Source organism: Eriocheir sinensis, chromosome 29 (genome assembly GCF_024679095.1).
Source record: "Eriocheir sinensis breed Jianghai 21 chromosome 29, ASM2467909v1, whole genome shotgun sequence".
Taxonomy (NCBI): Eukaryota; Metazoa; Arthropoda; class Malacostraca; order Decapoda; family Varunidae; genus Eriocheir; species Eriocheir sinensis.
In genome coordinates this window covers 18091611-18105043 of record NC_066537.1, presented here as the reverse complement: position 1 = coordinate 18105043, position 13433 = coordinate 18091611, and the positions used below count along the sequence as shown (strand labels likewise).

Sequence of the window (13433 nt, the reverse complement as noted above, 5' to 3'; positions counted from 1 at the left end):
TGATATAGATAGGATAAATAGATAGATTCATATAGATGGGTTGGATTCTACTTGATCCTAATGAGGTATCGGGAAACTGATTATTATTTTTTAGTATTTAACTGGACAACTTTTTTTCTTCATATTCAGGGATGGTATAGCATTATTTTTTTATAGTTACAAGAGGAGACCATCTACTTCATATATATTCTGATAAAAAAGGAAGCTATTCGTAACTCGTAATAGATTTGTATAGATTGGATAGACAGATTTATGTAGATAGAATAGATGATTTTGTGGATAGGATAGATTGATTGCTGACAGATAGATTGATACAGATATGATAAATAGATTAATTCATATAGATGGGTTGGATTTCACTCACTGACCCTAATGTAGTTTTGGAAAATTGGTTATGATTTTATAGTAATTTAAATGGGTGACTTTTTCCGTATTTAGGGATGGTATAGCACTATTTTTTTATCGTTACAAGAGGAGACCATCTACTTTACATATATTCTGATAAAAAGCAAGCTACTCGTAACTCGTAGTAGATTTGTATAGATTGGATAGACAGATTTATGTAGATAGAATAGATGATTTTGTGGATAGGATAGATTGATTGCTGACAGATAGATTGATATAGATATGATAAATAGATTAATTCATATAGATGGGTTGGATTCCACTCACTGACCCTAATGTAGTATTGGAAAATGGGTTATGATTTTATAGTAATTTAAATGGGTGACTATTTCCGTATTGGGGGATAGTAGAGCCTTATTTTTAATAGTTACAAGAGGAGACCATCTACTTTATATGTATTCTGATAAAAAGGAAGCTACTTGTAACTCGTAATAGATTTGTATAGAGTGGATAGACAAATTTATATAGATAGATGCTAGGGTAGATAGACAATGATATAGATAGATAGGGTTGTACATATAGATAGAACAGATAGATTATTATACATGGGGTAGATAGATTGTAATAGATAGGATACAGAGATATAAATTATAGAATGTACAGATAGGATAGATACAGGCTTTACAAGTCGATATAATAGATAGAATAGATAGATACATTCAGATAGGAGACACTGATTGGTACTGATAGATTGGCATTGATGGATAGATCGATAGATTCATATATGGTGGATAGGAGAGGGGATATATGGAGATGCGTATAGATGGGAAAACTCTCTTCTCTTCCTTCTGCCTATCTCTCTCTGCCTCAACAGCCCGCCATAAGACAGGAGGTTGCAGAATTGATCCTGGCAGAGACGAGGAAGAGGAGGAGGAGGAGGAGGAAGGGGAAGGGAGAGAGGGCGAGAACCTTATCACGTGGCGAGGAAAGGCTTAGCAATAACAATAAAGTAATAATAGTAATAGTAATGATAAGAATAACTCCCAGAACATCTTCTATTTAGAGTTAATATCACTATAGAAGCCATTAGTTGTCCCATATACAACTGATATAATTCTTACTATAGCACTACGAAGCATAAAAATACATATACAAAGAGAAACATATATTATTATCTTTTTAAAATCAAATATAGAGCTACAGAACAGGGAAAATAATGGGAAAATACACGTAAACAGTATATTTTCTCCATGTTTGCTTCCTCCCTGCACGGTCAAGCACGTTCATTTTTACATACTATAACAAAACCACACACATTATTATTATTATCATTTTAGCACCAAATATAAAACCAAAACACAGGAATAATAAGGAAAAATACCCTCAAACAACAATAAAAACAATAAAAATACTAGACAAAGCCACACAAACACACACATATATATTATCACCACCACTTTAACACGGAATACAAAGCCAAAGAACAAGAATAAGAAGAGGAAACACGCTGAAATAATAATAAAAATAATAAAAATAATAATAAGTCCTTCCATGTCTGCTTCCTCCCTGCAGTGTAAACAACCAAGGAAGGAAAGGTGGAAAAGACGGACGTAGCGGCGCGGGAAAGTCTTCATAGTTTTCCTTTTTCCGTGACAGTTACGAGTCCCGGGGTGACCTGGGGGAGTCGAGCGCCATGGGGAATGTTGAGACTACCCTGGGGCAGCTGGAGGTCGACCGGGACAAGAGCGAGGTGAGGAAAATAAGGGGAAATGTGAAGGGGAAAACGGGAAAGAAGGGAGGGAGGAGGAAAAGGGTCAAGGTGAAGCTCTGCTTATTTTTGGATTTTTTCTGATTTTCGGATTTTCTCGTGTGATTTACCGGGTGATTTGTTGTTTTTTGGTGCAGGTGTGTTGGTGGGGACAGGTGCAAGGTGTGACATGACTTGGTGCTGTCTGTCTACCTGTCTTTCCACCTGTCTAGCGTACCTGTGATTAGACGGCCAGGTGGTTTTAGCGGTGATTGGTGTTTTAGTTTTGGGTGAAACTGAGGTGGTGGGGACAGGTACGAGGTGTGACATGGCTCCTGGTGCTGTTTGTCTAGCTGTCCACACCCGCAGGCCAGTCAGGCGTACCTGTAATTAGACGCTCAGGTGGTTTTTGAAGGTGACTTGGGCTTTTGTTGAAGAAGGGGTAGATACCTCTTGTGAAGTTTATACTCACAATACTGAATGTTTTCTGGCTCCTGAAGGGAGGAGTGCAGTAAAGAATGTCTTCAAGAATATAGAAAGAGGGGGGTGTTGAGGGGGGCGAAGCCCCTGTTAGAGGTGTTGAGGGGGCAAGCCTCCCGTTAAGGGGTTGAGGGGGTCGAAGCCCCCTTATCAAGAAGGTTATGTAATGGTAAGTAGGTTAGGTCAGTTTAAATTTGATAGGCATGAGATGTGGGCCAGCGGAAATATACAGTGCAGGGCAGAGTGGGGGGATGGCAGGGGTGGGTCCACTACGCTGGCTGATGATAACGGGTGGGAGTGAGACGGCAGCGGATGCACCTCAAGCATTGAAAAGTCATTCATTTAGTGATTTCTGGAAAAGAAAATTATCTTCATAATAAAAAGCAACATATTTTACTCAGAAATAAAGTCACTGTCTTGAAATTAGTAGGCAACCCTCTTCAACACAGTGAGACACATTAATATACTACATAGTAAGGCACATGGTACAACTCCAGTGTTTTACCCCTTGGCAGGTGTACGAGGACTGGATGATGGCGCCGGGTGAGCTGGACGGGGCTCAGGTGACGGTGTTCTCAGCCGCACATCCGTCCTCATCCCGGAAACGCCCCTACATAGAGAGGGCGCTGCAGGTACTGGCGGGGGAGCTTTTGTATTTATTTATTTATCGTTTTTTGTGGATGCAGAATTTTAACACATCCTTCTTTAATCTTATAAACTATTTTTTAGAGTATGTGCCGAATTTTCCTGCTTTCATTTCAGATTTTTTTTATATATTTTTTGTGTAATTTTATGTGGAGGTTCATATATACAATTTTTTGTGTGTCTAGACTCTCATCTATATACTTTTTGTTTGTGTGTGCAGGCCAGCCGAGTGTACCGTCACCCGGGGCTGCTACGGTACCTTGACGGGGGCGTGGTGGGGGGTGAGGTGGTGGTGGTGACGGAGCGCGCCACCCCACTCCGCCACCACACCCTCGACACCTTCTCCCCGCTCCACATCTCGGCAGGGCTGCAGTCCATTATCGAAACCCTTGTCTTCCTGCATGATCGGGTGAGTGGATGACTTGCCTGGAGTGGTGGTGGTGGAGGATGCATCAATTTTTTATTTTTTATTATATCAGGCTGTTTTTTATTCATTTTTTTTTTACATCAGAGGAAACAGCTCAAGGGCAAAAAAAAAAAAAGAAAACAATAATGAAAAAAAAAGCTTGCTACTCACTGTTCCCACAAAAGAGTTAAGAGGTGTGGCCGAAAGATATAGGGCAAGTCAAGAGGTCACGTCGTAGGCAGGGGGAAATACAGATGAAGGAATTTGCATATCAGAGTTGTTTTTATGACTTTTTTTTCTCTGCCCAGGCCGGGGTTAGCCACAACAACGTGAGCGCCTCCAGCATCTTTGTGACCCCGGACGGTGCCTGGAAGCTGTGGGGCCTAGAGTACTCCTGCAGGTGAGGGTTCCTTTTCAAACGTATGTGTGTGTGCCGTAAAGTGTATGAAGTTTTGTATAGACGATAATTTAGTTTGATTTTTCTTTTTTCTCTTTCCTTCCCTTTGTTTTTCCATCCTTCCTATCACCTTATCTGTCCACCTTATCTCCCATCTTCCCTCCTTCATCCACTTCTTCCTTTCCTTTCTCTTCTCTTCTAATCATCCTTCTTAAGAGTAAAGGCTGTATTAGAAGCCCTGCCTACCTTAGTTTTGGTATTGATTAGGAGTCTCTGCCTTTGACTTTACATGCTCCCCTAAGCTTTGGGAAGTTGATTAAATAATGTTACAGGGGTGCCGCAGGGAAGGGAGGAAGGAGCTGTGAGGGGTATAGGGAAGGGAGGAGGGAGTTAAGGGTGCTGGAGGGAAGGGAGGAAGGAATTGTGAGTGGTGTCAGGGAGGGAGGAGGGAGTTAAGGGTGCTGGAGAGAAGGGAGGATGAAAGAAGGGAAGGTAGGGGTGTATGGGGGCATAGTGTCTAAATAAAACTTGTATGTATTAGTAGAACCACCCTCTACCTCAGTCTTGATCTTGGTTGGGAATTTCCTTCACCGTTATTGACCCTAGAGCATCCCTTGACTCCACACTCCCCCCCCAGCTTTGGCAAGTTGACGAGGGACCACGTGGAGCACACCAACAGTTACTGCCACGAGCGCGCTGTGCCCCCCGATGACAAGGCCCGCATCTCCCCCTCCTACCAGCACGCCAGGGACTCCTACGCCTTCGGACACCTGGTGGAGGATGTGCTCACCGCCGAGGCTCTGACAGGTGTGTGAGTGAGTTTGTGTGTTTCCCTAGTTGTGATATATGTATTATTTTGTATGTGTGTGTGTGTGTGTGTAGACGATAGTTTAGTTTGAATTTTCTTTTTTCTCTTTCCTTCCCTTTGTTTTTCCATCCTTCCTATTCCTCTTCATATATTTATCTTATCTTCCCTACTTCATCCACTTCTTCCTCTCCTTTCTCTTCCCTTTTAATCATCCACCTTCCTTTCCTTCTTCATTCATATCCCTCCACCTTTCCTCTCCATCATCTTAACTTCCACCCTCTCTCTCATCCACCTCTTCCCCTATTCCACTCCTTCACCTCTCTACTCTTTTTTGAACCTGAAAATGAAGAAAATGGTCATGATTCATCTCTTTTCTCTTCTTATTTTAATGTTTTCCAGAGGTGGGCGGGGCAGCTGACTTCCTCGCCCTGGTAAAGAAGAGCTGCCTGGCCACCGCCCCAACGCAGCGTCCGCGCCTGGCCGAGCTAGCGGAACACTCGGTCTTCAGCCACGCCTTCCTCAAGCTGCACGACACACTCACCAACATCCTCCTCCTCACCGACCAGAAGAGAGAGGAGTTCCTGACGTAAGATTTTTTTTTGTTTTGTTTTTTTACTGTATAAGAGGAAGTTCAAGGGGCAAAAAATAGAAGAAACTGGAAAGGTCACTATTGTGTTTTGTTCATTTTAGTTGTTTTGTGCAGTGTTGTTTTGGATTAGAAGTTGATTGTTTTTTTTTTTCATTATCCAGAGCGTAGTTTTATGTTTATCAGCTACCATTTGTGTTTTCTTTAAAGTTTTAGCTCGTTAACTTTGAATTTTCTCGACCGTATCACTAGTAATGGCAAAGACCTTGGAATGACTCACTTCCTCTCTCTCTCTCTCTCTCTCTCTCTCTCTCTCTCTCTCTCTCTCTCTCTCTCTCTCTCTCTCTCTCTCTCTCTCTCTCTCTCTCTCTCTCTCTCTCTCTCTCTCTCTCTCTCTCTCTCTCTCTCTCTCTCTCTCTCTCTCTCTCTCTCTCTCTCTCTCTCTCTCTCTCTCTCTCTCTCTCTCTCTCTCTCTCTCTCTCTCCCTCTGTCTCTCTTCCTCTGTCTTTTTCCCTCTTTCTGTCTCCTTCTCCCTCTGTTTCCTTCTCTCTCTTCCTCTGTCTCTTTCCCTCTTTCTGTCCCCTTCTCCCTCTCACTCTCTCTCCCCCCTTCAGGAGTGTGGCAGACAGCTTGGAGCAGTACCCCGAGGAGCTTGTATCGAGCACCCTGGCTGGCGCCCTCCTGAGCCGGCCTGTGCTGCTCCACCCCGCCGCTGCCACCCACCTCATGCCTAGGGTCCTCACGCCTCGCAATGGTATGCCTGAGACACCCCCTTGTGTTTTTTTTTTTTTACAGCAGAGGAGACAGTGCAAGGGCGTAAAAAAAAGAAAACAACAATGAAAAAAAAAAAGCCCGCTACTTACTGCTCCTGAATAGAGTGGCCCCTTACTTTTTCTATCTACTTTTTATTTTACTTTCATTTTCTCTATTTTTATTTTGTTTTTCCCTCTACTTTTCATTTTATTTTTTACTTTTCCCTCTTTATTTTCTTTTTGTTTTATTTTCATGTTTTTGTGGTCCTTTAAGCAGAGTATTACACATTAACCCAGTAGCAGCGACGGGCCAAATTTGTGGCTTTACCGTGTAGCAGCGACGGGCCAGATTTGTGGCTTTACTGTGTAGCAGCGACGGGCCAAATTTGTGGCTTTACCGTGTAGCAGTGACGGGCCAAATTTGTGGCTTTACCGTGTAGCAGTGATGGGCCAAATTTGTGGCTTTACCGTGTAGCAGCGACGGGCCAAATTTGTGGCTTTACCGTGTAGCAGTGACGGGCCAAATTTGTGGCTTTACCGTGTAGCAGTGATGGGCCAAATTTGTGGCTTTACCGTGTAGCAGCGACGGGCCAAGTTTGTGGCTTTACCGTGTAGCAACGACGGGCCAAATTTGTGCCATGATATAAACCCCTTAAAATAGATGATACATAATCTGATCACAAATGCTTTGACATATATTATGAAATGGTTTGTGTGAGTGATGATTTTTTCTCATTTTCTCGAATAGAGGGACCATTAAGAAACATGATCCCCGCTGCTACTGGGTTAAGTAAGATATAGTATTGATAAGTGAACCATTTTTTTTTCATATCAATTCTTGTTAATACCAAATTTCTCTTTCTATTTTTCTTTCCATACTTTGCACCAATTTTCTTCATACTATTCCTTTTGTATCAGTTTTTTCATGCCAAGTTTTATGTGCCAAGTTTTATTTCATATGATTTTTTGTTGTGTCCTTTTATGAATTTAACAATAATAAAACAGACCAATAACCTTTTTCCCCATCTTTTTATTTTACTTTTTTTCCGTTCTACTTTTCATTTTATCCTCGTGCTTTTAGTGATTCTATAAGTGGAAGAAAAGAAGAGAAAAAATTACGAAAAAGAAAAGTAAAGAAAAAGATTTAAGAAAAGAAATGTAGGTATAAATTGATCAAGGAAAAAATGTAATTGAGTGAATGAACCAATTTTTTTTGCACTCCTTTTTCCCATATTTTTTTTTTTTCTTCCGTAAATTTAACAACAAAACGGACAAATAACCTTTTTCTTCCCCTTTTACTCAGGTCCTAAAAGGGAGAAAAACAACCACAATGAAGGAGAAGGTGACGAGACTGGAGAAGGAGGAGGAGAAGGAGTACCAGGAGGAGGAGGAGGAGGAGGAGGAGGAGCTGGCCTATTCAGCGAGGAGGTGTTCCGTCGCAACATCGTACCCCAGGTGGTGCGTCTCTTTGGGGTGCACGATGCCACTGTGAGAGGCACCCTACTGGCACACCTACCCAGCTATGTGTCGCTTTTACCCAGGGATGTGCTGGCTGAGGATGTGGTGAGTGGGGGATGTGCTGGGGGTGAGAGAGAGAGGGGGTGAGTGAGTGAGTGAGAGAGAGGGAGGTGAGGGGGGATGTATTGGGAGAGAGAGAGAGAGAGAGAGAGAGAGAGAGAGAGAGAGAGAGAGAGAGAGAGAGAGAGAGAGAGAAATATAGTTAGAAAATAATATGCCCACTGTCTGTTCCCCATAGTTGCCGGAGCTCCTGTTGGGCATAAGGGACTCCAGCGATGCCCTCGTCTCCGCCACCCTGCATGCCCTGGCCCACCTTGTACCCATTCTCGGGGCCAGCGTCGTGGTGGGCGAGAACCGGCACAACCTCTTCACCACCGCCAAGCCCAAGGTGGGTTGTCTGTGTGGTGTTTGGTTGTCTGTGTGGTGTTTCTGGTTTCCCGGTTTTCATTTTTTTTTTTTTTTTTTTTTTTGTTTTTTTTTTTGTTGTAAGTGTGTTGTTTTCTGCTTGTAGGGAGGGCGGCAACAGTGAAATCCTACAGTGTTTTTCATAGGGAGGATAGCAATAATGAAATCCTGCAGTCCTTTTTCTAGGGAAGACACCAATAATAATAATAATAATAATAATAATTTCCTTCTTTCTTTCTTTCTTCCACTTGTTTGAACCTTCTCTCTCTTTCACTCTTTCTTTCCTCCTTTGTTTCTTTCTTTCTTTATCAAGGTTATTTTATCACTCACATTCTCTCTCTCTCTCTCTCTCTCTCTCTCTCTCTCTCTCTCTCTCTCTCTCTCTCTCTCTCTCTCTCTCTCTCTCTCTCTCTCTCTCTCTCTCTCTCTCTCTCTCTCTCTCTCTCTCTCTCTCTCTCTCTCTCTCTCTCTCTATCTCTCTCTCTCTCTCTCTCTCTCTCTCTCTCTCTCTCTCTCTCTCTCTCTCTCTCTCTCTCTCTCTCTCTCTCTCTCTCTCTCTCTCTCTCTCTCTCTCTCTCTCTCTCTCTCTCTCTCTCTCTCTCTCTCTCTCTCTCTCTCTCTCTCTCTCTTTATTTTTATTTTTTGTATCATTTTGTTCTTTCCTTCATTTCTATTTTTTGGTATTTTGTTTCTTCTTTTAATCTTGTTTTTGTCTAATTTTTATAGGGAATGCAGCAATAATAAAACCCTTCATTCTTTTTTATCTCTCTCCCTCATAGGCGGCGGCGCTCCTGCCTCTCACCAAAGGAGTCTCGTCTTCACTGGCCAAGGAACCGCTAGTGAACGGCATCAAGGTGGTCACCCCCAAGCCACTGCCAACACCTTCCGCCTCCCCCCGATCACCAGGTATGTTCTTGCTCTTGTTCAGTAGGAAGGTCACATGAGGTGGTAGGATGGAAAGGGTGAACTCGCTGCCAAAAGGGAAGGAAGGGAAGGGGGAGAGAAAAGAGAGGTAGGGTAGGTTGAATTTTAGGAAGGTCGAGAGACTGGACAGATAGTAAACAGGAAGGGAGGGAGGGAGGGAGGGAGGTTGAGATACTGCCATAAGTTCACTGATTTCTTTTATGCTTAACCCCTCAGTAAATCCTCTTTTTGGTTCTTAGACTCCTACAATTTGTGTATGTTGGAGTTTCTTTCTTTCTTTAGCTCAGACATTTACTCTGCTTCTTGAAATGTTGTGTGTTGAATCAATGCTTCTACTTCCTCATTTTCCGCCATGTGCCAATGCTTTCTAACGTGAGTGTATGGAGAAGGAAAGTTAGCATGGGGTGGGTTGGGCATTTTGCATCCCCTGAATATGTTGTTTTTATTAACCTGGTAGCAACGGGGATCATGTTTCTTAATGGTCCCTCTAAGCGAGAAAAATGAGAAAATATCACTAATCACACAAACCATTTCAAAATACATATGAAAGTATTTGTGATCAATTTATGTATCATCTATTTTGGGGGGTTTATATCATGGCACAAATTTGGCCCATCGCTGCTACATGGTAAAGCCACAAATTTGGCCTGTCGCTGCTACCGGGTTAAGGAAAGCATGAGGTGGGTACTTGCTTTTTTTACAGTGACTTTTGTGTGGATTTTTACTCTTTTCATCGGGTATAGGGTCTCATTTATGAACCTTTTGGGAGCAAGGGAAAAGAAAAAATAGATTACGTCTCATAGTGTATGGGTGACTTCTTCGGTGCTCCTTCAGTGCTTTGATAACACGGAAGTTGGTAAAGGTGAAATTGGGGAGGCAATTGGAAGACACGCTGGGAATCTTATAGGTTTTCTCGGTTCACGCTATTCATCTGTGTGTTTGAGTACTTGGAAGTCTTAAGTGTTGGGCATTTTATAGCTGCTTGGGCAATTGGAAGACACGCTGTTTGTCTGTTTGCATAGTTGGAAGTATGAAGTGTTGGGCATTTTATTGTTGCTTGACCTGGAAATCCATGGGAAGTATTATTATTTATTATTATTGCTTTTCTCGGTTCATGCGGGTGTGCTTGAGTGCTTGGAAGTCTTGACCTGGTAGCTGCGGGGATCATGTTTCTTAAAGGCCCCTCTAAGCGAGAAAAATGAGAAAAAATCATGACCCACACAAACCATTTCATAATATATATCAATGCATTTGTGATCAGGTTATGGATCACCTATTTTTTGGGGTTCATATCATGGTAAAAATTTGGCCCATTGCTGGTACACGGTAAAGCCACAGATTTGGCCCGTCGCTGCTACCGGGTTAAGTGTGGGGCATTTGAATGTTGCTCTACGCTCTTGCAAAGCCACTTTTTCGCATTCTGTTTAAGGTGAGTTTGCTTAATATAGCTTAGAATTTGCATATAGTAGGATAGTAGTAGTGGTAGTAGTGTATAGATTTCAAGGTAGTAGTTTAGTAATTGTAGCCTAGTTACTATGGTTTTGTTAGTAGTACAGTACCTTTATCCTAGTGTTGTAAAATCTAACTTACTTGCATGGTGCTTTAGAATCTAGTTATACTTTCCCTTGAGCTGCTTCCCTTGGTTGCTCCTTTGCTGCTCTCTACCCAAAATTGACCTCTCTTTTAGCCACTCTTTACTTCTGTCTGTATTGGGAGCGGTGAGTAGCGGGCTTTTTTTTTCTACACTCTTTTTGTTGGCCTTGAGCCGTCTCCTTTGTTGTAATAAAACAAAAACAAAACAAACCCTCTATGCTCTGGGTGTGGCGGTGAGCATACCCTTCCTCCATTCAGAGCTGACCCCACCTCCACCACCACCACGCTCCATCTCACTGGCGGGGGCTGAAGCTGCCTCCGACGCCGCCTCGCTGGACAACCTCTCCCTGGACAGCCTGGCGCTCGCCCACATCCCCGAGAGGAGTTCACCGGACGGCGGCGAGGACAGCACCAACCCTGCCGTCCCCTCCCTCGTGTCCCCGGGCCTTGGCGGCGAGGTGGAGGCCTGGTCGTCGGACTGGGAGGACATGCAGGAAGGGGTGGGCGAGGTGTTCAAAGGCCCAACTGTTCTGCCGCCTAAGGATGTGCACAGCGGCTGGAGTGTGAGTCTTGGGGGCGGGGGTGAAATGGATGACGTTTTCTCGCAGACATTACATCCGGCAACCACAGCACCGAACGACACACCACCACCAACGCAGCACGGTAAGACGTCATCCGCCCCTCGGCAAAGCTCGGGTATGAAACTCGTTGGCCTCGGGAAGAAGGAACCACCCACCGCTCCCACCCCCAAACGCCCACCGAGCCTAGGGGAGGAGTTCGATGTCCTAGCCATCAAGGTCAACAAGAAGCGTGATGCCGAGCTTGACCTCTTCGCTGACCTGGCTCCGAGTTTCACCACCAAGAAGTTTGACCTCGAGACTATGTTAGTGGAGGCCAACTGCCGGGCAAAAGGTGTCCCTCTCGCCCGCACGCCCTCCGTCTCCGAAACCCTCGCTGGTCTCGACACCAAAATGGGGGAGGAGGCATGGGGCGACGAGGGTGGGTGGGGTGACCCTCTAGACCTCCCCGAAATACCATCCCCCCCATCGAACACCTCAAACACATCCTCCCCCGCGAAATCAAGCACGAACTGGGAATCTGAGCCATGGCCAGACCTTACAGGGCCGGATCTCCCTTCAGAGGCGAACGGTGTGGCCAGGGATGTGACGCCCAGTGTGCCCCAGAGACCTGTTGTGAAGGACGGCTGGAATGATAACTGGGGTGAGGATTTCTGAGGGGGGGAAGGGCAGGAAGGACGCTGGTAAGGAGATGATGATGATGATGGTGATGATGCTCGGTGGTGGAGTCGTCTCTCGTCTCGTCTCGTCTCGTCTCACTGTTCTCTCACGGCACATTCCCTGAAGAGTGATATCATGGGAGTCTTTTTATGTGATGCTTCAAGGGCTGGTGTTGTGGGTGTGGTGTCCTTGCGGTGATATTGTTTTCATTTTTTTTTTGTATATTTTAAATTTTTTCTTTTATATTTTGTTTTGTCTTTTTATTTTTCCCTTTCTTTTTTTTGTATTATTTTCTTTTTCCTTTTTTTTTCTCTATTTTTTGTGTTATTTTATTTTTCCTTAATTTTTTTAACCATTTTCTTTTCCTTTATTTATTCTGTATCATTTTAGTTTCCCTTTCATTTTTTTAGATAATTTTCTTTTCCCTTCATTTTTTTGTATCATTTTAGTTTCCCTTTAAATTTTTTGGATCATTTTCTTCACCCTTCATTTTTTATCCAGTTTTACACCCCACAGCACTGCCCCCGAAGGCTAGTCAGACCCAATTTTCTACCGTGTAAATATGAGATGCAGTGCCGTGTTTTGTCGTGTTGTTGTCGTTTTAGTGAGTGTTTATATATTTGTTTAGTGAGGAGGGTCGAGAGGGCATTGATGGAGCACTGTAGTAGAAGTGGAAGGAGAGACCTAACCTAACCTAACCTATAGATCTTGGTCCTTTCCCTTTCCTTTTTTTCCATTTTTTAATTTTTTTTTTTAGGTTAGGTTAGGTTAGGTTACTTGACTGGCACATTGTAGTTGCAGCAGGAGGGACCTAACCCAACCTAACCTAACTTAACCTAACTCAACTTAACCTAACCTATAGATCTTGGTCCTCTCCCTTATATTTTTTTCTAATTTTTTATTTATTTACTTATTTTTGTTAGGTTAGGTTAGGTTAGGTTAGGTGTTAATGCACAAGAACGTGAGTGTGTGTGTGTGTGTATGTGTGTGTTTTATGGGTGAATGACCGGTTGTGAGACATTATACATATTTATTGAAGGAGCGTCTGTTTTGGTAGTTTCGCTCTGTCTCGGTGATGTGCTGCGAGTTATAGTACAATAATGTTCTGGGCGACATCTCACTCATAGTCATTCACGGATAGGTAGTAGGATTGAGGGGTCGATGTGACTGCTCAGAGTTTCAACATGGCATCCGATTCTACTAAAGAGATTTCTGGGGTTAGTTTCCTCAGATTTGTTTCTTTATACTTGAACTTCCATATGAACCCTTCATGTCTAGCTGTGGTACTGGCCCATAGTGAAGAGTTAGTTGGCCTCTCTCTTTTACTCTTATAACAAACAGAAAAAAGGAAGAGAAAGAGGAGGAGAAAGAAAAGAAAGGAGGAGGAAGATGAAGAGGAGGAGGAGGAAGAGACTGTTTCAACCTGTCCACTGTTTGTATAGAGAGGCTTAGGACAGGTTTACAGTGCACAGACATAGTTAAGAGATGACTGACCCCTGACTTGGCTGGCAAAGGGAAGGCTGCGTGTGAACTGTTTCAACCTGTCCCACTGTTTCAACCTGTCCATTGTTTGTATAGAGAGGCTTAGG

The 13433-nt window shown here is 43.4% G+C and overlaps 1 protein-coding gene across 1 annotated transcript; it reads left to right on the top strand.

Moving 5' to 3' along the window:
- Window positions 1–1933: 1933 nt before the first annotated feature.
- Window positions 1934–13207, top strand: LOC127005248 (protein-associating with the carboxyl-terminal domain of ezrin-like). The gene is made up of 11 exons (XM_050874017.1): window positions 1934–2095; window positions 3088–3204; window positions 3438–3626; window positions 3932–4023; window positions 4658–4827; window positions 5228–5414; window positions 6029–6168; window positions 7470–7729; window positions 7923–8072; window positions 8869–8995; window positions 10865–13207. Exons 1-11 carry the CDS (start codon window positions 2039–2041, stop codon window positions 11839–11841), a joined length of 2466 nt encoding a protein of 821 aa, XP_050729974.1. The 5' UTR covers window positions 1934–2038; the 3' UTR covers window positions 11842–13207.
- The last annotated feature ends 226 nt before the right edge of the window (window positions 13208–13433 follow it).